Raw genomic sequence first — 26,487 nt, forward strand, 5'->3', positions numbered from 1 at the left:
ACTACATATTTTTTTATATTAAAAAAATATAAAGCTGACTCATAGCTTCTCCATTATTAAACTGGTACTTTTTTTTAGGTTTGTGACACCATATTGGACCATGCAAAATACAGATTTGCCTTCACAAAGCCTCAGAAGAGCAAGATTTATGTTCAAAAAGCAAACCTGTATATATATATTTTTTTTATAAAGCGTTTATATAATGTTGTTTTGTGTTGTTGGCATTCATATAAATAAACTGGTGTGATAACTAGGTATGCGTTTGATTCTTTCTTTTGTATACGTCTTTTTTAAATTTATAGCCACCCCTGGAGAAAACTCCCCCAGCCGCACTGATTCTGACTTCATCCTTTGTTAACATTAATTTCTCATTCTTTCATTTTTAATAAAAGAAGCTTGTCTCTGCTGAACTCCTTCCGAGTTGCTCACAGTCACATCTATTTCCTGAGTGGATTTCATGAAAACAAAAAAGTTTTCAACCTTATTTAAACAAATGTCGCCATTTTGCCAAGATCATGGAATTAGCCACCAGAAATTTGCCACCTTCGCTTCACTCCGCTTTGCCTTGGTCGACATCCGCACTATTAATAGAGATAACATGATAATCCTTTCCTCCACCTGCAAAATTCATGTTCCGTGTCAACATTACTTTGGAAAACCTAGAGTCATATTTTTTTAATTTAAGCCGACTGAAGTCAACTTAAGCTCAGTCTAAATTATTTGTCTAAAATGTATTGCCTGTTTTAGCAAACATAAAAGCATTTTAAAAGGACTATCGGTGTCCTTTTATCTATTACCCCTGTTTACCAATTGTTATGTCCACCAGGCTTGTTTGGTGGGGGTAACATTAAAGAAGACCACACAAGGATTTTCTTTAAAGTAAAAATTGAATTTATTAAATTATAATAAAGAAACAATACCTGAAAAGGGATAAGTAAAATGGGGAACAGAAAATGGCTTACTGCAAAAACAATAACTAAACAGAAATAAGCAAATGCAACCAAACCTAACAAAACCAAACCTTAGGACAGGATACAAACCAAACCAAGCCAAACGGGGTTCTGAGGAGGTAAGAGAGAGAAGCCTCCTGTCTGCTGCTTGCATGACAGCTTTTAAAGCAGACGAGCACCAATTAGGGCAAAACAGATCACCCGCAGAAGGCCTGCATCCAGAACCCTGCAAGGAAGAGTGGAGAAACCCACTGCAGCCGTAACACCTCCCCCCTTAAAACAGAGGATCCTAACTAGGACCTCTGTAGCCATTTTCCTGTTAGTCTGGTCCATCAATGGCACGAGACAATTCATCAGCCAGCCCATTATCAGTGCCTCGAATGTGCCGAATAACAAGGTAGTATCCTCCTGCTGGGCTGCAATCCACTCACTGAGTGGCAAAGGAACAGGAAGAGGTGGCAAACAGGAAGTCTTCTTAATAGAGTCAGGCTTACCAGATTCAACATTCTTTACAGACAAAAAATGAGAAATGGCACGGGTTATAGCACAAGCTGGAAAAGCCTCAGGAAAGTCTCGAGCACAAACATCTGACACACAAACAGATGGAGAAGCTCGGACCACTGGAGGTGGTGCAACATCTCACCACACACATCTACCTGCCAGATTGTTTCCTAAAATGAGAGAGACACCTTCCACAGGCAAAGGAGGACGGACAGCTATAGTTACTTCTCCTTGTACCAGTTCTGACTGCAAGTAGATCCTATACAGAGGCACAGAGAAGTTTCCAACCCAATACCTCTAATTAAGACACTATAACCAGTATCAGACAATGTAGAAAATGGCAAAACAGGTTCCAACATGAAAGATTCAGATGCTCCGGTGTCACGCATGAATCTTCACAGCCACTTTATCTGAACTACCACTCAAAGAAACAAACCCATGTGTGATGAAAGGAGCGTAGTCTTGTCCGGCATCCTTCTCAAAAATCTGGGGATCTTTGTCGGTCCGTTCTGAAAAAAGCGTACAAACAAGTGCAGCCAAAACAGTTGGTCTTACACTTTCAGTTTTAGCTGGTGACGTAGACTCCACTGAATGCAACTGAGAAACACTGGCTAAAGCCACAGGTTTTCGATATTCTTGTTTACTCCTAGCTGATTTAGTTTTGGTATTCAGAGGACACTCGTTTTCCAGTGTCCCTTCTGGCGACAATAGTTATAAACCGAGTCTGCTTTAGATTTCCCAGTAGGATCCAATCTAGTTTTAGCTGAGAACCAGTCATGATGGGATTCCTTAAAGCTATGGCCACCTTTCAAATTGTAAAACCCTCACAGCTTTATGGGTCAGGATATACTCATCTGCTAAGATTGCAGCTTTAGCAGCTGTTTTTACTTTTTGTTCATTAACATATGTGGCAACCCGATCTGGAATAATGTTCTTGAACTGTTCCAACACCATCAAATCACAAAGGGATTCAAAATCATTCACACCTACAGCTGATAACCAGCGATAAAACTGGGTGTTTAGTTCCCTGACCAGATCTGTCTGTTTTTCAGCCTTTCTGCAGTTCCTAAATTGTTGCCTCTAATGTTCAGGAACCAATTCATAAGCCTTCAAAACAGCGTCTTTAACAGATTTGTAAACTTTTCAGCTGAAGTTAATGAAACATAAGCTTCTTGGGCCTTACCCACCAGTACACTTTGCAGCAGAATGGAGAATTCTACATCACTCCAGTCATTGTCCTCTGCCATGTCCTCAAATAGAGAAAAAAAAACACATCTGGATCTTGCTCATTAAACTTAGGCAACAGCTTCAACATGCTAACCAAGTTATATCCAGAAAACCCATCACCACCTTGAGACATTTTAAAAGATCCACCACTTAACCTGCCCTCAGACATCAACTTCAACGCTCAGCTTCTAGAGATAATTTCCTCACCTCCAACTCATGAGCTAACCTCTTTTCTTCTAAAGCTAGTTTTCTCTCTTCAAGCTCATGTGCTAGCCGTAATTTTTCCAACTCAATCTGCATTTTCATCTCACTTGACTCAAATTGAAACTTTAATTGAGAAGCTTGAGATACTGTTGGACCTGATGATTCATCCTCCAACTTTGAGGCACCAGTTAAAGAATCTGAACCATCGGAAGTTACATCTGTCACAGCAGCATCTGAAAGAGAAACAGTAAAGACATTCAGTTTTAGTTTTAGTTTCCTAAGTTTGTCTCTTAGGAAACTCCTTAGTTGAGGTAACTTTAATCCTTTTGCGGCTTCAAGATAAATTTTAAAGTGTTCAGCTACTTGACGAATCTGCTCATTTGTAAGCTTTTCCAACATTTCCAAAGTTGGGGAAGACAAAAAATAACCCACATTACCTTTATGTTGCTTTTTGACAAACTTTCTTAGACAAAGATGATGAGCCCTAACAATACCCTTATATATTAAACCCTAGGGGACCTCTGATCTTAAATAGTTGCAATATATTTCAGTTAGTGTTATGAAAGGAAAGGAGTGGGATATGCGCATCACTCTTTTACATAATGCATTTATAAAACAACAACAGGCAAAAAAGCATAACTTTTAAACACAATAGTCTGTATTGGTCTAGTGCAAAAAATCAGAGGAAAAAAAAAAAATTAAACTTACATATAAAAAAGTTAAATGAATATGAATATTGTGTTGTCTGTCGCCTGCACTCCTGGATACATTTACCAAAACAATGTGTGGAAGATAAAACACATTTGCAAGAATAAAAAGAGTATATGAAGGCTACTTTAATCTTTATTAACTTGAGCTGCAGTGGCTCCCACTGTACACAAACCAGGAGATAATTTAACTGGTTGTGCTGTGTGGGTGTGCTCCCTGGCTGCCTCATTTGTTTCATTTCACACACTTGACTAATTACAACCATTTTACTTCCTACCAGCTAACACCATATAAGCATAAAGGGAAAACACACTTGGTATTAGGTGGAGAGTGATGGTGAAACAGAGAAAAATAGAAACCTTTGTGCCAAGCCTTGTTTGCACAATCAACCAGATCAGACCTAAAGAAGAAGATCAAACTTCAGGAATGGTACTAGATTTTTGTACAGAGACTGTTCAAACTGTGACACTTCCTTTTGATCTGCTTTCATATTATTAAAAAAAGAAAACGAATGCTTTACAGTATGTTTCCTCATCTCTGAACATTAAGGTATATAAATTATTTAAAAAATAATGCTTTCTTTTGTGGCTGCTGACCTTAAATAATGAGGGGAGAGCACTGACTGCCTACTACGGCCTACAAACCAGTGATATTTAGTTTTTGTGAACTAGCTGCTTAAAAACATTAACCTTTACATGCATCTTAAATGCAGCGCAAGCTTTCTTTTCAAGTCCATATTGAACTTGAATTTTCTGATTTTGTGATGATTAGATGATAAAAAAAAAAAGTACTGTAATGTTGCTATTTCAACTTTTCTCTTGCTAGTACCACGCTAATTATTGCCCTTATTGTCTCAAACCCAAATTAAATTAAATCAAGAAAATATTTAGACATATTATTACGAACAGTTTGTATTAACCTATAATTTCTGGTGGTGGTAATAATAAATATGTCTGCCAAAATAAATGATTAAATCAAGGATCTTGGATCCTGAAATCTTCATTGCTTTACCTATTAACATATATGTCCATAACTCTTCCTTCTTTACTTATTGCACGCATGCACTATATCAAACCGCCAGCCAGGTGGTCTTGGTATAGTAAATATACACAAAACATTTATTTTAGATAGAGATGACAGGATATGATAATTCATTTGGGAGACATTCGTTTAGTATGTAACCAGGGTGAGCTGCTGATCTAATTTCCTACAGATTATGCTGCAATGACTAACAATTATAGAAAGAGGTGCGTGCTTCGGTGGAGTAGTGGTTAGCGCACATGGCCAGTGTACGGAGGCCTTAGTCCTTGATGCAGTCGACCTGCGTTTGAATCCGACCTGTGGTCCTTTGCTGCATGTCTCCCCCCCTTACTAATACCACCTTTCCTTTCAAAAAACGACATCTTGGTGTCCTATTGAGGAAAGCATTGTCTGGCCTCACAGATTACAAGATCATATTTATTCCAATAACTCTATCAAACAATCAAAAGCAAAAAATTGGTTTTATCATCACCGAGGTCATTTCCACTTGGAGTACTGTTGAACAATATTGTGAAGTCAAACGGGTATCTTCTGTCACCAATATTTTTTAACTTCCGTCTCAAGCTGGGTGGGCATGCTCTAAATTCTCCAATTGGGTATATAATGGTATATTCACATTTTCTATTTTGGGGACTGAAGGTGTACGCTCATTCTCAAACATCCAGAAAACTACTATTATTTCTGATATCTTCAGATATGTACAGCAATGCCTACCCTTAACACAGTTCTGATTGGGAACACAGGTTTGGTTTCTACTATGTAAGCCATTCTGACGAAGACACCAAACAAACATTTACGCTTTGACGGAATTTGGAAGCAAGACCTTCCATTAGATGACTAAATTTTGGACTTTCACTTGATCTGGCAAAGCTTGATTTTTTTTCTCTCCAGAACCCCGAACCACCAAATTATTAAGATTAGTGACCAGGTTATCTTTACGTTCGTAAAGATAACCTGGTCACTATCTTTACGATCCTTGGACAGGCGGAGGTTCAGAACCTTGAAGACAATAGTAGACAGGAGGACAAACTTGAATCCATAGTCTGGGGCAAAGTCGAGGGTCAGAGCAAGGTTATCCGAAGTCTAATAAAGCGCCAGAGGAAAATCCAGAACTAGGTTTGGAAACACTTACAGGTTGAGCAACGGGCAGGCAGACAATCAGATTAGGGTCAGGCAGCACAGACAGGCAGTCAGGTCCGGCAGGGATCAGTCTCAGCAATAGATCCTTACGAGTCGTTTTCCGCAATGGAGGTCATACAAATAAAACAAGCCGATAAGGTACCAGATAGAAAATACGCATAGGGTAGAGCAGATGTACAGTAGATGTGACCAGAGTTCCTGAGGTAGGGGCAGGAGCATTTACTGTGACACACACGCAGATGACCTGGTTTCTGAGTATAAATCAGCCTTAAGGCAGTCACAAAATTAGGAATGAATGCTGGAATAGGTCTTACCAAATAGCTTGAAATAATCTGGCATTGATGTTTGGTCTGAAGGCTGAGTAAATGCTGATACTGTAGGTGCAGGTAGATCAGATGAGTAGTAACGAGCATGGGGCAGAGCTGAGCTGGTGTGTCTTGTGAGGAATATATATGAAGGCTGAAGTAGAGGCAACTGGATGCCTCCTGTTTTTTCTTGGAGACATTTCGCAGTAGCTCAAGACATCCTCAATTGTGAGGATGGTTTGAAGTAATATGCCTATAATGCTGTCAGAACAATCACAGTAATAGGGCCATTAAGGTCACTAATGGGGCAATCAGAGTCAAGCTGTGTATAATAAGTGATTCTTGAAGTAGTTTTGTAAGGACATATATACCCTGTTACAACATTCTCTGCACGAACACTTAAGAAAGATTGCTGATATAAGAGACATATTAGGGTAATGCATTCAGTTCGTTTGGTGAATCTATACGATTACTTATCTAAAAAAAGAAATATGTAGTAATATGCTAAAAAAATTATATGTAAAAAAAACAATTTATTGTGTAGTCATTGAATGATAGAGCACCCTTTAGGTTATTTTAATTAAACATGTAATGGACATGAGTGTATACTAAGAAATGTGAGGGAGCCTCATGTTTAACTTTATAATTTCCAAGAACTTTAGCTGCTCTTTGGCAGGTTATTAGAGAGTGTATGAATGAGTTGGTGCAGCAGAACCATGTGGACAAACAGCAGTAGTAATACTTTAACCGCCTGCCAAGGTCCGCTGCTAGGACAAATTGATGAGTTCAGGAACTCTGCAACAGAACAATCAACACATGGCAAAGCTGCTTTCTCTCAACTGGACACATAGCTCGACTCATTATACTCATGATAAGTGAAATTATAGAGGCATTACATCTGAATGGGTTTGGTAAGTTAAAGCAGAGGTTCCCAAAAATGTCAGCGTGTGACCCCCAGTATAACACAACAGACTAGGGATCCATTAAAAATCCATACAATTACTTCACTCTGTTTAATCAAACATATAAAGTAATTACAGCTGCTTACCTTTATCAAGACTGCACTTTAAAAAATGAAATAGTCTAGAGCGGAGGTCTTCAACAGGGGGTCCGCAACCCCTAGGGGGTCCTTGGAGGTACTGCATGGGGTCACGAAATATTTTTTTATATTGCCCCCTGCAATTTTTTCCACTAATTGAAATGTCTTCAAATAGACATTAACATTAATTTAACAGACTTTAGTAAAAAGATAAATGGAGGCAGAAGATGTCTTTCAATCAATGCACACATTCAGCGACACACAGGAGCTCTTTCAAGCTGGGCACCGTTTCATTCACAACACCTGTCCCATCAGCCAGGAGTCCGAATTGGAAATACTTTAATAATCCCGGGGAGAAATTACTCTCGTTACATGACTCCATCTGTAATAGAGTGACTGTAGAACCAGTTTGATAGAACACAATTTTATACAATATATATAATTAAGGGGTCCCCGCTCCATCTCTCAATCAGTTTTGGGGTCCTTGGCCTGGAAGACGTTGAAGACCACTGCTCTAGAGAGCTGTACTTAACAAAATTGCTTTTTGTACAAAATGTGTGTACAAAATGTCAAAATCAAATCTGTCAAAGTCTCTAATTATTTTTATTTTTAAATGAATGCTTTAAATTATTATCTTCATAATTTCAATGTATTTAATGTGACGTTTAAATTATTTTACTGTTAATTTCAAAACATAATTGTGTTATTGTAAGTTGGTTTTGAGCCGTTTTCATAAAGTAAGCAGCATTCATTAATGTCTATTTATTTTTGTGCAGTTACCCTGTCACATTGCTACATTGAGCTTTAGGCCCGACAGGACTGATGATGGAGGCTTACCTTGAATAAACACATGGGAAAAAAGTTAGGTTCACCTCAGGACACTTAAAAAACCAGAGTGGAGAGAGAATATAACTAAGGGTTGACAGCTCCTTCAACGCCAGCGAGGATAAATCCATACAAACTAAAAACAAGAAGCCTCTTACTCTTATTTAGTATTCTTATTCTTATGGGGAGAGGCGGCTTAGTGGTTAGGGCATATAGCAGAGGTAACCAATAAAAACTCAGCGGGTTCCGAATAAAGAAAATGAACAACCAGTAAGGGTCCAGAGACATTTTTAATTTGATATATATATAATTATATATATAATTAAATTTTTTATTCTTATTATTTTTTTAATTTAATTTTATTTATTTTTTTATTAAATATATATATATATATATATATATATATATATATATATATATATATATATATATATATATATATATATATATATATATATATATATATATTTATATTATATTTATAATTTTACATTTTTTTTTTTTTATTTTTTTTTTTATATATTTTTAAATTTTTATTTATTTATATATATATATATATATATATATATATATATAATAAAAAATGTCTCTGGACCCTTACTGGTTGTTTTTTTTATTTTTTTATAATATATATATTATTATTATTTTTTTTTTTTTTTCAAGCAAAAATATATCCATAAAAATGGGATTGTAGATAGAGATATGTCTCTACAGCACGGTACAAGCTGATAATCAAGCTATTTTATAACATGTAAATTGATTTTTTTATTAATTGTCAGTTTATTTAAAGCTTTGACAAAGGGAGCCTTATGGGGTCTGATATGGAGAACGGGCCCTTGTCCTCTTTATCCTACCATGAGGAACATTTCATTAAATTGTAAAAACACAATAACTTTAAAAGAATAATATCTATGTTTTCCAATCTATTTTATATCTATTTTATAAAAAAAAATATCTCTAGCCTGGTCCTAATACTCCATCGTAGTTTAGTAATTGTGCTTTCCCAAAATTTCTTTAATAGTTCTTCACGATGTTGTCACTTAAGGCTACTATACGCGAAATTAGAGCAGCATTAACAACTGATTTGGCTCTGAACCCCTTCAACATAGAAGAAGATGACATTTATAGGATAATAAGAAATCTTCATATCATTTTAGCAGAGTCTTTGTGAGAACAAGAACCTAATGGAACATATCGTCTCCATGTTGTCAGGCCTTTTTTTTTTTTTTTTAACAGAGTATTATGTGTAAAAAAATTGTTAACTAACACTGTTTAGATTTACTTATATGGGCCCCACATCAAATGCCCATATGGGCAGCCCACCTTGGACCTACATAAAGCCTATTTAGCTTAAATATGCATGGGTCTGAACTGGGTATAGGATATAGGCCCCATTTATATATGATTATGTGGTTCCCACACCCAGTGGCAGCTCCAGAAATGTTCTTACTGGCAAGACGGGGCCAGTAAAAATCTTGGCGTGTTCTTGCCGCAAAGTTGGTTTTCCAAAATATAAGAAAACAACAAAATGTTAACAAAACTGCACAAAAGTAAATGAAGGTTTTTCTGATGTCAAAGTCTCTTTCTTTAAGATTAACCAGAGTGGAGACTTAACATTATTTCAGTTCTTTTTTGGAGCACTCACACCTTTGTGTTTCGAGCAGTTGCATTTGTTCCTCACAAATATTATTGCAACACTGCTCTAATAAACAAGCAAAACAAGGCAGCTGGTAATATCAGTGTGTGAATATTGGTCCAAGCTGCTTCATGGGACTGGGTCTTAGAAGCCCATGTTGTTGCACCCACCACCAGGTTTAATATCGCTCATTTGTATTCATCATTGTGGGCGAGCGTGCAGATATTCCAGCTTTGTCTCATTACACAAAGAAATCTCATATTACCAAATCCTAATTATCTTCTTCGCAGCTTTACTGAGGAACTCAATTAGATCTCCAATGTGACGTTTTTATTGCACACATGTGTTCTGATCCTCATTATCGAAATATTACAAAACAGAGGGGGGTATTTCTATTGTGTTTTATCAACAGTTTCCCTCCTGTTGTCTTGTCGTCTGATTTATAGACTTAAATGCATCTCTATGTATTTTCATTGTATTTATTTGTGTTATGCTAGCCTGCATACTGGATAAGCACTTTTTGGAATGTTAGTTATCATGCTATTCATTTTGTTTTGCCTGTTTGTGTCCTTGACATTCTCTCACCCACCCATTCTGATAGGTTCCCTTGAAAAATGCTAATTACACAGTCTAATAATAAACGCTGATTTTTTCTAGAAGGTTTATAGTGTATGCTTTGCTTATTTTATTTCCCTTGCAAGTTCCCAGTCAGCATGCTCAACTGGGCCCCATGTGAGTTAGAGGTGGGCTACATGGGTAAGGGTTGGGCATGGACTTGTACTGGAAAAACTTTATGGGGCCCATCTAAAACGTGCCATACAGGGCCGATGCAGGAAGGTGGGCTACCCATGTGAGACCTATAGAGGAACCCATGTATTGTGCATGGGCAAAGGTTATAACTTGGCAGAGGTTTATGGGATCCATATAGATATGTGGGACATATCGGGCATAGATAGGCCCCACATGGAGGCCTATGCCAGTGTGGGCAGCCCATCCTGGACCTACATAAAGCCTATGTGGTTTCAAAATGTATGGGTCAGAACTGGGTATCATCATATAGGCCCCATTTATTTATATGGTTCCCACACCAAAGGCCGACATGGGCTGCCCACCTTGGTCCTACCCAAGGCCTGGATATTAAATGGATATTTAAACCAATGGGTTTAATATCCATGGGTCTGAACTGTGTACCATGATATAGGCCCCATGTAGATTTAGCTATATGGCCCCCACCCATAAAGCTTACATGGGAAGCCCACATTGGACCTTAGTGGAACCCATGTAGGTACAATATACGTGGATCAGAACCGGGTATTGTATAGGCCCTTATTTAAATTTACATATATGGCCCTCACACCAAAAGCTAACATGGGAAGCCCACCTTCGACCTTAATGGAACCTATGTGGGTTCAATATGCATGGGTAAGAACTGGGTAAGGTGGGTAGCCCACCTTGGTACTAAATAAGGCCAATGTGGGTTTAATATCCATGGGTCCGAACTGTGTACCAGCATAAAGGGCCATGTAGATTTAACTATATGGCCTCCACACCAAAATTTAAAATAGGCAGCCCACATTGGTACTTAATGAACCCATGTTGGTACAATATGCATGGATCAGAACTGGGTATCGTCCTATAGGCCCTGTTTAGATTTACTTATATGAGTCCCACACCAATGGGCAGCCTACCTTGGGGTTTAATGGAACTTAAGTTGGTTCTATATCCATGAGTCAGAACTGGGTATCACCATATAGGCCACATTTGGATTTAGTTATATGGGCCCCACATCAAATGCCCATATGGGCAGCCCACGTTGGACCTACGTAAAGCCTATTTAGCTTAAATAAGCATGGGTCTGAACTGGGTATAGGATATAGGCCCTATTTATATATGGTTATGCGGTTCCCACACCAAGTTGTGGCTCCATAAATGTTTTATAGGAGTGGCCAGACGGGGCCAGTAAAAATCTTGGTGTGTTCTTGCCTCAAAGTTGGTTTTCCTAAATATAATAAAACAAACAAAAAGTACGTAGACAAAATTCTGAATCCTAAAAATGTTATCAGTATTCTAAAGTTCTGTTATTTACATAAGTTTTAGATAAAAAAAAATGGGATTCTATGCATTGTATATATTTGGATATAAATTGAATGTCATTCTTATGATTGGACAAACATATAAATCAATGAAAAAGTTTTCAATGAAAGATTTCTAAAAGACCTAAAACAAATTGCTTTATTTTAAATATTAGATTTTTATTTCAGGTAAAAGTACAGGCAATAAATAAATAAATAAATAAATAAATAAATAAATAAATAAATAAATAAATAAATAGAGGGTGTCCTGAAAATTCATTGTGCATTGAACAATAACGTATTCCTCCACTTCAAGAAGTAGTTCCGGACCAGAATCTGTTTTGTTATATTACCATAATGATAATATTGTCTGGTTTATTCTGTTCCGTGTGAAATAGATAAAAGCGGGAGGAAATGCACTAAAACATGGAATAAAATATACAATTTTAAAAAGTTATGGTGTCTGCAGTTTACTGACACGGACTTGATAACCTGGCGGATGGATATTTCCAACGGACACGGCCATCAGCAGCGGTTGAATTTCCGTTTTTCCCCTCTGACAAATGAGAACCTTTTTGCGGTAAGAGACAAACTCTTAAAACTGTGTTAAGAATAAGCTCCACACTCTTATAGTTTATATTATCGTTTCTATTTTGTTACATGTAAACATGAGTTTATTGTAATCAAGTTAGCTAGCCGACTAAGCACATTTAACATGGCTTGATAGCAGTTAGCCGGTGGGTCCATACTCTGAAACCTCTTAGAATAGAACAGGGTGTGTTTATATCTATTTGTTATGGGCTAATGAGGCATTTTGAAGCATTTCGACACATTGCCAAACTGTATTGATACTGATACTTCTCACAGAATACTGACACCTGCTGGACATTTAAAGACACTACAAAATAAAAAACAGGGCAAGGGATTCAATATATATTAAGAGAGCTGCATGAAGTGAAATTTCTATTAAATTAGGTTTAATTAAAATTCTATTTCTTATGAGGTCAATTCAACTATATCATAGTTGAATTGACCTCTACTATACTATACAAGTATGGTGTTTATCACTGAACTAATAAAAACTACTGGATGTCTGATTGGCTAAAATCGTGAGGTCACCATAGTGTCCCTGAATAAATAAAAGCAACTCAGCCTGTGACTTTATCATTTCATATTGCAGATTATGTTTTTTATTCATATTTTATTACACTTCTGTTAGATATAAGTGTTCTAAACACTTACAAAATGATTTCCATGGGAAATTCAATAATGTGGGTAGTTAACTTCAGCTCTCAAGAGCCAGCTTCCAAACTTTGTAGACTCCTCCTGTAAACAAAGTTTAAATGTGTGCAGTCATAAAGGTCTTCAGTATGAAGGACAAAAAATGACAAAACCAAAATAAATAAATACAGTAGCAAAAGGTTCCTTAAAAAAAGATTTTTTTTACAATTTTTAAGATCTTTTTTTCAGGTTAGAGTAAAACTTTTTCACGAGGAGTTCTGGATAGAACTTATTGACAAACGAAAACAAATTTTTTTAATCTTAAATGCTAAATGTTTAGATATATATTTCTTGCAATTTTGATATGATTACTGCTCTTAATCTGTTACTCTGTCAGCTAAAGGCATGTTTTAAAGTCTCTGTACTTCAGTTAACGATTTATCGATTACTAAATTAGTGTTTTATTTTAATAATTGATTAATCACAATTCATCCTATTAATTGTTTTAGCCCTAGATTCATGCTTAAAACCCATCTTACTGTAGCAGAAGTTAGACTGCGATTCTGTGGCACATTGTTTCTGTGATTTCCCGGATGACTGTCAGTCACACTGGTCACTCAGAACTTCTCAGCGAGAGAATCCTGGGAGTTGCTACTTGTGGACTTAACATTCACATGGGCCGTTTCTCAATATGTGTAATTATGCATTCTCATGTGCTCGTGTACTCGTGAAACGTCATCAGCCTCATGACAGAGAGCGGCTTTGCTATATTTGCTTTGATCAGTGGGTAAAAAGCAGTTTTTAATTGAGAAGGTTCACCTAAAACATTGTTTGTGCAGTCACTTCGTCAATGTTACAATCCTGCCTTAAATTATTATTTTGCTGTTGGGGCCACACAGACGTGGATAATAAACGGTAACATATTTTGCCGGCAACTTTCAACATTTTAAGTTAATTAAGGCATTAATATTCTGTTTCAGAGGAGCGATCATAGTGCTCTGCCTTAGCAGTGCTGTGTTTGTCTCCCTGCCAGCCTCAGATCACCTTCTCTGATTGGTTGATGTGGTGCGTCAAACAGCAAAAATTCAATTTCTCCAACTCCGGCATCTGCTGCTTGTGAAGCGCAGACTGCGCCTCAGATGCTCTGAAGCTCATGAGGAACTGCTTCTGCTGCTCAGATTCGTCCAAATGTGCCGCTGCTGCTGCTCTAGACATGCTGCTGGACCTTTTGGGAAATTGGGGTATAATTAATGTTCATGTGCTTGTTGAGTATAAAATGTTTATGATGTAAGCAGGCGCGATCCCTGCGACACAGTTTACCTAAGTAGATGACTCCATTCAACTTCCCCTCACCTTTGGTTTTGAAATGGGAGACACAACAGCTGTGGTTACGTTGTAGCCACCAAAACCCCTCCGGAGAAGAGTCTGTGTTCACTGGTCAAACCAGATTGCACCCTGCCTACGAGTCACAAGGAGCTGAACCTAGTGTCTTGTTTTTCCTGTGTTTCAAACCAGGTTGAAGGCAGTTTTTGGGGAACCCGCCTGCTGAAGCAGAAGAAACGGGCCCAAATGCTGTTCGCCTGAGAGCCGCTATAAGCTGTCAAGCCATACCACTCGAGCCGCTGCCTGGAACTGTGAAACCGCCAGACCGCGACCCATTGGTTCGGCTGCCGTGCTTCCGCAGTCTGAGCAAATGCTACAAGCTACCCTCTGTTTTAAGAGGGTCTCCTGGGTAAGGTTAATGTAAATCATAAAAGGCAGTCTTGCAAACTTTCATTCTGTTATTTGCAAAAGAGTAACTCAAATATCTTCTAGAGTTGCCTGTTGGAGGAGCAGACTGCATTTCCATGGAACCCAATCAACCAAACTGAGTCGGACTCCAGAACAGATCCAAACCCACGTCCCCTACATTCCAATGAGCCAACAAGTAAATATAATTTCCCCACTTTCAGCTGATGCTTAATAAATCCTCTGCTTGGGTGAAAGATAGGTAGAATAGGTAGTTTAAAATGTGTTGGTTGTGTTTCATCTGAAACTGACTGATGTTTTTTTTAGTAAAAGTTCTGAACTGATGCTAATGCTAGCTGCGCCTGACTGAACCACCCATGCTGTGTGTTACTATCGGCTCAATTAATCTTTTTTCTAAAAGGCGCAGTCTCAGTTATGTGTGCCATTACTGTATTTAACACACACATAAGGCGCACCGGATTATAGGGTGCGGGTTTTATATACAGGTACATGTCCTCTACTACGTTTAAATACCTCTACTGCGTATTTAAAAATAGAGCGGGAGCAAAACTGAGTATGATTGTGCTTTATTCATGTATTTATTACAAAGTAATAATCAAACCCATCAAAGTCATCATCCTCTGTTTCTGAATTAAACAGCTGCGCTAAATCAGAAATGCCAATTTCCCCTTCTTCGCTGTCAGAGTCACTTTCCGTGCCGTGCGGCTCCTCAGAAATGATGCCGGCTTTTGCGAAAGCTCGAACAACAGTGCCAGCAGACACGTTAGCCCAAGCATCAACAATCCATCCGCAAACTGTGGCGTAACTTGCCCGGCGCTGCCTTCCACTTTTCGTGAAACTGTGGTCTCCGTCGGTCATCAATCGCTCCCACGCCGCTCGCAGCCTTACTTTGTCGAGCGGTTGAAGTTCCTTTGTCAGACCTCCCGGAATAACAGCGAGCACAGCATTCATTTGTTTCACCTTGTTTTTCACATCGGCTGTGAGATGGACACGCATGGAGTCACAGATTAACAGCGATGGTGATGCGTGGAAAAAACCACCTGGTCTCCTTACATACACCTGCCTCAGCCACGCTTTTATCATCTCCTCATCCATCCAGCCCTTTTCATTTGCCTTAATAACGACTCCAGCTTTAGGCAAAGTCTTTCTCTTAAAAATCACCATAGGTTTCTGTTCATTTGCGTGGCAGCCAATCCACGCCCACACTTCCCCCTTTAACGTTCTCATGGTGGTCTTAACAACGTCCGCAGTAACAACACACATAGGGCGCACCGCACTATAGGGCGCGCAGCACATTTTGAGAGAAAAAAAAGACGTTTATATGCGCCTTATAGTCGCATAAATACGGTATATTAATTTATTCTATTTACTCACTATAAAAGTTTTCATTCAGTCTGTTTTACCAGCAAGGCCACATAATTCTGTTTGAGGGTGTTTGTAGACCAGACATAGCTTCTTCCCTAAACAAGCCAGATTCTTTCTCAATGTTTATTCATAACATGTTACAGGGGTTGACGTTAAGGATTTTTACCACTTGCCCTTCGAGCAAGCGACTTTCACATTTCATTTGCCCAGAAACAATATTTACTTGCCCAGTTTAATGTTTGATAAATATAGTTCCTAATGTTCATTTTTGTATATATATCAATGAAACATTTGTTTTTTAAATGTTTTTTGTAATTCAGTATTTTTTAAGTTTACAGGTTCCTGGTGTGTATATGCATGCGTCAGATAATGAACTCAAGCCTACATTACCGTGTTAACATGCTTTTCAATCCTTCCTGCACATTCTTTTCAAACTAAACTTTGCTTTAAACTGTTGTGTGCTTGGAAAAATATAAATTGTAATGCTTAAAATAAAAAAAAAAAACTTGACAGGTTAAAAACTTAAGACAAATCAAGTCAAGTCAATGTCACAAATGAATAACTTTTATTTTATAGTCACGGTATGTTTATACAAGATAAAACTATTAATATAATGTGACTTTTCTAGGCAATCATTATACATAGATATTTTATACAGGGTTTCCACAGTCTTACATAATTTCAGAATTCCCTGACTTTTAACTGACTCAGGATTAGTTTTCCCTGACAAAATAAATGTAGCAACAAGACAATAATAATAACATAACAGGTCACCAATTTAACATGTTTAGCTCTATAACATTTAAATGCACCTCTCCAATGTCTAAGAGAAAAAAATGTAATGAATATTTTTTAATGTATGACCTGCATCACTGTACAGAAGACTGCCATATGATAGCCATATTTACACTGTGCGCATGGCATACAATTATGCCAATTTTCCTAATCCCTGACCGATAATTTTTAATCTAGGGTTATCTGGGTGGTTGGTGAAATGGGTGGAGGGTAAAATAGGCGGTGGGTGTGTTACTGTACATAAATTTTTTTGCCTTGTGGTTGTTTTTTAGCCTGCTAAGTCAAAAACAATGTGTCTCATTCAAGCCAATTCCCGAACAAAAATCACGCCATCTGGCAGAAAATCACGCGGCTTTTTCAAATCTCGCGGCTTTCGAAATTACTCGAGAATGTGTACAAAACAACAAAAATGGCGCCGGCAACGCCTCTGGGTCGTTTTCATCGAATGTCGGTGATTTTAAAGTAATTTTGAGTGATAAATTAATGTTTTTTGCAATCATTGCTCTTGCCCGGCGGGTAAATGCAATGAAATTTGTACTCTCCCAACAATAAAAACGACTTGCCCCGGGCGATCGGGCGATGGTTAACATCAAGCCCTGTGTTACAGTTAACCAAAGTGTCAGTAATTTGTTTTGACTCTGAATATTTTCCGTTGTTGTAAGTAAGGGGGAACGAGCGCTGCCCAGGCAGAACGGGCCTGAATACAGAGCAGTATGATGACTGTTCTCTCTTTGCAAAGATATAAAAATAAAGTGTCGACTGAGTGAAATCAATCGATCTATGTTTAAATACCTAAGGCAGGGGTGTCAAACTGGTTCCAGAAAGGGCCGTGTGGCTGCAGGTTTTCTTTCCAACCAAGCAATAGCACACCAGACTCCAGTCATCTCATCAAGTGAGTCCAATCTGAACATGATGACTTGATGATATGAACGGAGTCTGGTGTGCTATTGCTTGGTTGGAAAGAAAACCTGCAGCCACACGGCCCTTTCTGGAACCAGTTTGACACCCCTGACCTAAGGTGAATAGTTGAATACTTTCTTTCTTTTCCCACTACAGTGAGCCTCCTAAAATATTTGTTCTAGCTGTTCTGCCCTGGAACTGGATATCCTGCCCAGCTGAACTAAGCCAATCTTTCTGTGTCACTATATTTTAATGCCTGTGACATTTTCACTGCAAAAACCGAATTAAACTTTACTGTTTTGATTGCATGTAATATCTTTTCATCAGAGTTATTCAGATTTATCTGCTACTATTTGAAAAAAAGCCTTAAAACTGGAACATTCCTCAGAGACTCTTCTAATCATGAAACCCCCTTTTCCTCTTTTTGTTTGCTTTTGCTTTGCCACTTACTTATTTTCAAGTAACAAAGTAGAAATACTTTGTTACCTTAAGTAGAAATGTTGGCTATTTTAGCAACCCACCTTGAGCAGCAATTGTGCCAAAATTGTAAAAACTATATAATGTATAAAATGTTATATACATTTTTTTGACTTTCTATATGCTCTATCTCTCAAGTGGAAAAGTTTTATTTTCACCTGGTTTAATTTCGAAAAAAAATTTCTGTAAGGAACCATTGACTATCGGATTATTAATCGTGTTATTAAAAAAATGCCCAACAGATTAATTTATTTTTGTTATTGATTAATTTAGTTGCAGCCCTAGTTCCTTTAATAGGGTAGTGCAGGTTACAGTTTAAAGCATCTGTCCTTAAAAATGTTCCTTCATTATTTTTACTTTTATACTTTAAGTAGTTTTAAAAGTGGTACTTTTACACTTTTATGTGAGTCAAAAGCTTAAGTTGATACTCTTAACGTCTACAAATGTGTTTTGAAACAGTAGGATTTATACTTTTACTTGTGTAATAAATAATATTTTTTTTCACCTCTGCTTATTTTGAGTAGTGTTTAGTCTTTGTGTGATTATTATATACAATAAGCCTGTGTTACTGATTAGCTAACAAAGGTAGCACTGTATTTTAACCAGTGGTCTTCTGCGGTTATTTTATGCAATGAACGATTTATCACTAAGTCCAGGTCCATCCTCCTTTTCAGTAACATTCGTATGAACAGAGACTGTTTCTTTGGTTGGTGATTAATAACTCTGCTGATAGGCATAGTCTAAATATCTAAATTGGTGAAGGCAACTGGATTTTAACAGCCGGTCTAGGAGCCCAACCTTTATGTGAAAAGCTAAGAACCCTGATGAAAAAGCAAATTACAGTTATAATCAATCAACTAATAATCATTCATTTCTACTTTCAAAGACCTATTATTTAACTAAAACTTCCAATTCTACTTACTTGATATATTCATAATCTTCTGTTAAACTTGCTCAACATAATGTTCACACTTCAATAGAGTTAGTGTTTCAAAAGCATTTAATAAAATATTGGGATTCTAAAAAACCTAAGTGATTATAACTTTCTACTAATACAGTGGATAAATAACGTATAAAATGGATTAAAAACAATAAATATATGTGTTACTGTGCCCACATGTTTATTTATTCCTGAAATTGGGAGCAAAAGGTTTTGAAATGACTAGATTATTGATTTTGTCGATATAGACAGATTTTATTTTTTTGTTATTTGTTTAAACTAGTGTAAAACAAAAAGAAATTTCGTTTAGAACAGATCTCTGGACAGTTTAAATTTTTTTTAAAAGTGCAGCCTTAGAAAATAGTAAAAATATATATATATATATATAAAAAGAAATATAAACATATGACTGTAAATTTACAGTTCTAACATTTTCATTTTTTATATATGAATATATATTTAGATATAGGGTTCTCGATTAAAATTAAATTAATTATTAAAATTGTGGTGAAACTGTTAATGATTAATACCTTCATTCACGTATAATGTCAAAACTTTCAGGTGAGACATAATACATTTCATTTTTTGCCTAATACTTCATAAAAGCTTTATATTTACATCCAGTCTTTTACATCCAAAACTAATACAGGCAATGGGAAACCTCAAAGCCCGTCCTTGTTTGGAAACTCTCCTGGGATTTCAACTGCTAATACCTTTTGTATTGTTTTTAGAGGTTTTCAGAGGAATGGGCCAGTATCGGGTATTGCAGGCCAATAACGACTCCCATTATTAAGGGGTGAAGCTGGTTTTCCACTGTCAATGTGCGTGTTTTCTAAGCCACAACAAGGCTTTTGTTGGGTTACTGTACAAAAGCCTGGAACTCAACGCTATTCCAGACGATTTGAATGAGAAAGCTTCCTGGATAGGAAGTGAAACGTCTTCAAACTTGGAAAACAAAGTCCAGTGGTTTGTTTTTTTTTACTTTAACTTTTTGGAATTTTTTAAAATTGTTCCTCAAATGTTTTTGGTCTTCTTTGTCATTTGTATGTTTTGATTCTATATTTTGTGTATTTTTTGTAGCATAATTAATTTTTACGTTTTTTTTTTTTCTATCAGCCTTTTTTTTATATATATAAAAATAATTTTTATGCATTTTAATTTTGTTATTCTTAGGCAATTTTAAACTTATCAAACTTATCTTAATTTTATCCCTCTGTATATTTCAGATGTGGCAAATTAATATAAGTTGACTGTGGGGGGCAGCCGGAGCACCCGGAGAGAACCCACGCATACACAGGGAAAACAAACTTCAACTAGAAGGACCTCAGGCTGGACCAAGGACCTTACTGCTGTAAGGTAACTGAGCTGAAGTGTTCCACTGTGCAGCCCCTGCTTTTTCATGTCTTTGTTTAGTTTATTTTTTTCATTAAGGCATGGGGTCCAGTTGTCATTATTCTGATGTTTTTCAATTTTCTTTTGCTGGGTCTGGATAGGTTAAATCTTTGACCGCAACGCTATATTCATCCTCTCCATCTGTGTGTTTCTCGTAGATGTAGATAAACCCGTTACAGCATATATCTTTCACACAGTCTGTCTCTGAAAATGTAACTTGTTCATCTTCCGCCCTAAATACCACTTGTCCACACATCAGGTATGTGTAAGCGTGGTACACCTGAGAAGTCAACAATTCGCGGCAAAGGACTGAGGACAGACGGTATAATTGGGTTCCACTTTTTCCAGGGATCTCCAGGGTTGGACTAGGAATGACAGGATGTGTTAATTCCCCCTGATTGGTTGACCGTTCCAGATAAAGGACTATCACATCAGTGTGGTTGAGGAACTGTTTTGTTGTCAACATGGAGTCGCAGGTGTCACAGTACACTGTGGGGGCCTCACCAGCCCAACGTTTAAGCAGAGAAGCGGTACTGTCGTTTGCCACTGCGTACGGTAGGCAAATGATGGGACCAAGTTCCCAAGTGTCAAGCCATTCCTTATGACATCCTTCACACGACATAGCTGTGTATCCTACGCATAGAGTGTTAATACCACATGGGTTTAACCAGCGTAAAATAGCTTCCAAGAATGCTGTCATATGGCTCTGCTGGGTAAAGACACGTTCAGAAATTTCCATCAGAACTTGGTAGATTTCTTCTGGGGAAAAATACGTCCCTGGATGGTACATAGCAGTATTCAAAAGGCTAGCAAATGAAGGAGTTTCTGACAAAGCTCCAAAAAACTCTTCAGGATACTCGGCCACAAATTTTCTGGTGATGGTCAGGTTCATAACGCTTTGGATCATGGCATTCATCCAACCATTTTGAAAGGAGTTGGAAAACCTGCAAATGTACATAGTTGGATCGACATTGCAATTTGTTTGACTTTCTTCTTCCTGGTAGCAACAATCTGCCTCATTCAGCACTTCAGAGTTGCTCATATTTGGTGAGCTGCCGATGTCCATATTTTCAGCTTCAAAAGAGGGAGTCAGTTCATCCTCTGATATGTCTTGTTGTATTTGAGGGTCCGGATAGGTTAAAGCTTTTAGGTCCCTCCTAAATGTTGATGTTGTGGGAAAAGTTGCTGTTTCTTCAGGGTTGCAGTTATCCTGATCTGGGGTAGCTTTGACCGCAACACTGTATTCATCCTCTCCATCTGTTTGTTTCTCGTAGATGTAGATAAACCCGTTACAGCATATATCTTTCACACAGTCTGTATCTGAAAATGTAACTTGTTCATCTTCCGCCCTAAATACCACTTGTCCACACATCAGGTATGTGTAAGCGTGGTACACCTGAGAAGTCAACAATTGGCGGCAAATGACTGAGGACAGATGGTACAACTGGGTTCGACTTTTTCCAGGGATCTCCAGGGTTGGACTAGGAATTACAGGATGTGTTAATTCCCCCTGACTGGTTGACCGTTCCAGATAAAGGACTATCACATCAGTGTTGTTGAGGAACTGTTTTGTTGTCAACACAGAGTCACAGGTGTCACAGTACACTGTGGGGGCCTCACCAGCCCAACGTTTAAGCAGAGAAGCGGTACTGTCGTTTGCCACTGCGTACGGTAGGCAAATGATGGGACCAAGTTCCCAAGTGTCAAGCCATTCCTTATGACATCCTTCACACGACATAGCTGTGTACCCTACGCATAGAGTGTTAATACCACATGGGTTTAACCAGCGTAAAATAGCTTCCAAGAATGCTGTCATGTGGCTCTGCTGGGTAAAGACACGTTCAGAAATTTCCATCAGAACTTGGTAGATTTCTTCTGGGGAAAAATACGTCCCTGGATGGTACATAGCAGTATTCAAAAGGCTGGCAAATAAAGGAGTTTCTGACAAAGCTGCAAAAAACTCTTCAGGATACTCGGCCACAAATTTTCTGGTGATGGTCAGGTTCATAACGCTTTGGATCATGGCATTCATCCAACCATTTTGAAAGGAGTTGGAAAACCTGCAAATGTACATAGTTGGATCGACATTGCAATTTGTTTGACTTTCTTCTTCCTGGTAGCAACAATCTGCCTCATTCAGCACTTCAGAGTTGCTCATATTTGGTGAGCTGCCGATGTCCATATTTTCAGCTTCAAAAGAGGGAGTCAGTTCATCCTCTGATATGTCTTGTTGTATTAGAGGGTCTGGATAGGTTAAAGCTTTTAGGTCCCTCCTAAATGTTGATGTTGTGGGAAAAGTTGCTGTTTCTTCAGGGTTGCAGTTATCTTGATCTGGGGTAGCTTTGACCGCAACGCTATATTCGTCCTCTCCATCTGTGTGTTTCTCGTAGATGTAGATGAACCCGTTACAGCATATATCTTTCACACAGTCTGTATCTGAAAATGTAACTTGTTCATCTTCCGCCCTAAATACCACTTGTCCACACATCAGGTATGTGTAAGCGTGGTACACCTGAGAAGTCAACAATTGGCGGCAAATGACTGAGGACAGATAGTACAATTGGGTTCCACTTTTTCCAGGGATCTCCAGGGTTGGACTAGGAATTACAGGATGTGTTAATTCCCCCTGACTGGTTGACCGTTCCAGATATAGGACTATCACATCAGTGTGGTTGAGGAACTGTTTTGTTGTCAACACAGAGTTGCAGGTGTCACAGTACACTGTGGGGGCCTCACCAGCCCAACGTTTAAGCAGAGAAGCGGTACTGTCGTTTGCCACTGCGTACGGTAGGCAAATGATGGGACCAAGTTCCCAAGTGTCAAGCCATTCCTTATGACATCCTTCACACGACATAGCTGTGTATGCTTGGCAAAGAGTGTTAATACCACATGGGTTTAACCAGCGTAAAATAGCTTCCAAGAATGCTGTCATATGGCTCTGCTGGGTAAAGACACGTTCAGAAATTTCCATCAGAACGTGGTAGATTTCTTCTGGGGAAAAATACGTCCCTGGATGGTACATAGCAGTATTCAAAAGGCTGGCAAATAAAGGAGTTTCTGACAAAGCTGCAAAAAACTCTTCAGGATACTCGGCCACAAATTTTCTGGTGATGGTCAGGTTCACAACGCTTTGGATCATGGCATTCATCCAACCATTTTGAAAGGAGTTGGAAAACCTGCAAATGTACATAGTTGGATCGACATTGCAATTTGTTTGACTTTCTTCTTCCTGGTAGCAACAATCTGCCTCATTCAGCACTTCAGAGTTGCTCATATTTGGTGAGCTGCCGATGTCCATATTTTCAGCTTCAAAAGAGGGAGTCAGTTCATCCTCTGATATGTCTTGTTGTATTAGAGGGTCTGGATAGGTTAAAGCTTTTAGGTCCCTCCTAAATGTTGATGTTGTGGGAAAAGTTGCTGTTTCTTCAGGGTTGCAGTTATCTTGATCTGGGGTAGCTTTGACCGCAACGCTATATTCATCCTCTCCATCTGTGTGTTTCTCGTAGATGTAGATAAACCCGTTACAGCATATATCTTTCACACAGTCTGTATCTGAAAATGTAATTTGTTCATCTTCTGCCCTAAATACCACTTGTCCACACATCAGGTATGTGTAAGCGTGGTACACCTGAGAAGTCAACAATTGGCGGCAAATGACTGAGGACAGATGGTACAACTGGGTTCCACTTTTTCCAGGGATCTCCAGGGTATGACTAGGAATTACAGGATGTGGTAATTCCCCCTGATTGGTTGACCGTTCCAGATAAAGGACTATCACATCAGTGTTGTTGAGGAACTGTTTTGTTGTCAACACAGAGTCGCAGGTGTCACAGTACACTGTGGGGGCCTCACCAGCCCAACGTTTAAGCAGAGAAGCGGTACTGTCGTTTGTCACTGCGTACGGTAGGCAAATGATGGGACCAAGTTCCCAAGTATCAAGCCATTCCTTATGACATCCTTCACACGACATAGCTGTGTATGCTTCGCAGAGAGTGTTAATACCACATGGGTTTAACCAGCGTAAAATAGCTTCCAAGAATGCTGTCATATGGCTCTGCTGGGTAAAGACACGTTCAGAAATTTCCATCAGAACTTGGTAGATTTCTTCTGGGGAAAAATACGTCCCTGGATGGTACATAGCAGTATTCAAAAGGCTGGCAAATAAAGGAGTTTCTGACAAAGCTGCAAAAAACTCTTCAGGATACTCAGCCACAAATTTTCTGGTGATGGTCAGGTTCATAACGCTTTGGATCATGGCATTCATCCAACCATTTTGAAAGGAGTTTGAAAACTTGCAAATGTACATAGTTGGATCGACATTGCAATTTGTTTGACTTTCTTCTTCCTTGTAGCAACAATCTGCCTCATTCAGCACTTCAGAGTTGCTCATATTTAGTGAGCTGCCCATTTCCATATTTTCAGCTTCAAAAGAGGGAGTGAGTTCATCCTCTGATATGTCTTGTTGTATTTGAGGGTCTGGATAGGTTAAAGCTTTTAGGTCCCTCCTAAATGTTGATGTTGTGGGAAAAGTTGCTGTTTCTTCAGGGTTGCAGTTATCTTGATCTGGGGTAGCTTTGACCGCAACGCTATATTCATCCTCTCCATCTGTTTGTTTCTCGTAGATGTAGATAAACCCGTTACAGCATATATCTGTCACACAGTCTGTATCTGAAAATGTAACTTGTTCATCTTCCGCCCTAAATACCACTTGTCCACACATCAGGTATGTGTAAGCGTGGTACACCTGAGAAGTCAACAATTGGCGGCAAATGATTGAGGACAGACGGTACAACTGGGTTTGACTTTTTCCAGGGATCTCCAGGGTAGGACTAGGAATGACAGGATGTGGTAATTCCCCCTGACTGGTTGACCGTTCCAGATAAAGGACTATCACGTCAGTGTGGTTGAGGAACTGTTTTGTTGTCAACATGGAGTCGCACGTGTCACAGTACACTGTAGGGGCCTCACCAGCCCAACGTTTAAGCAGAGAAGCGGTACTGTCGTTTGCCACTGCGTACGGTAGGCAAATGATGGGACCAAGTTCCCAAGTGTCAAGCCATTCCTTATGACATCCTTCACACGACATAGCTGTGTATTCTTCGCAAAGAGTGTTAATACCACATGGGTTTAACCAGCGTAAAATAGCTTCCAAGAATGCTGTCATATGGCTCTGCTGGGTAAAGACACGTTCAGAAATTTCCATCAGAACGTGGTAGATTTCTTCTGGGGAAAAATACGTCCCTGGATGGTACATAGCAGTATTCAAAAGGCTGGCAAATAAAGAAGTTTCTGACAAAGCTGCAAAAAACTCTTCAGGATACTCGGCCACAAATTTTCTGGTGATGGTCAGGTTCACAACGCTTTGGATCATGGCATTCATCCAACCATTTTGAAAGGAGTTTGAAAACTTGCAAATGTACATAGTTGGATCGACATTGCAATTTGCTTGACTTACCTCTTCTTGGTAGCAACAATCTGCCTCACTTAACACTTCAGAGTTGCTCATATTGACTGTACTTTCCATCCTAATTTCTTCAGCTTCAAAAGTCCTCCAATACTTACTGTGTATTTTCAGGCTTTTGATATGTTAAACCGTTCAGGTCGCCTCCAAGTCTCGTTATTGTGGGCAAATTTCCTTTCTTCAGGGTTATAGACAGGATATTTGAAATTATTGTAAAATTAAATGACAAAGTATTTCCTGTCTGCAACCAGCTGTTTGTTCTCTGCAAGGCTAAGAGTGAATGGAATAGAATTTTCTTTGAGCCTTGCATATCATAGATAGCCACTCCCAAATGATGTCATCCGTGTTCCAGAACACGCCCACATATGATTCTGTGGGTGGTTTCAAATGCTCTTCTTCTATGTCTTACCAAGAATTTCCAACTTACTTTTCATTAGATTTTACATACTAAATGTACACCTTATTACATGTAATATTCAATGTTGTTCTTTAAATTATTTGTAGTTCTTTATGTTGTAGTATGCTTTCTGCAATATGTA

The 26,487-nt window shown here is 38.4% G+C and overlaps 1 protein-coding gene across 1 annotated transcript in view; it reads right to left on the bottom strand.

Annotated features, from left to right (window-relative positions):
* Positions 1-3,103: 3,103 nt before the first annotated feature.
* LOC119776203 overlaps positions 3,104-26,487 on the bottom strand; it is a 29,145-nt gene continuing 5,761 nt past the window's right edge. Inside the window, exons 5-6 of the mRNA XM_038274495.1 lie at positions 5,571-5,714; positions 3,104-3,115 (exon numbers count right to left, since the gene is read on the bottom strand). Coding sequence (XP_038130423.1) covers positions 3,104-3,115; positions 5,571-5,714 — 156 coding nt within the window. The remainder of the gene's footprint in view (positions 3,116-5,570; positions 5,715-26,487) is intronic.

This window comes from Cyprinodon tularosa, unplaced genomic scaffold (assembly GCF_016077235.1).
Source record: "Cyprinodon tularosa strain WSP-4 unplaced genomic scaffold, ASM1607723v1 ctg1201, whole genome shotgun sequence".
Taxonomy (NCBI): Eukaryota; Metazoa; Chordata; class Actinopteri; order Cyprinodontiformes; family Cyprinodontidae; genus Cyprinodon; species Cyprinodon tularosa.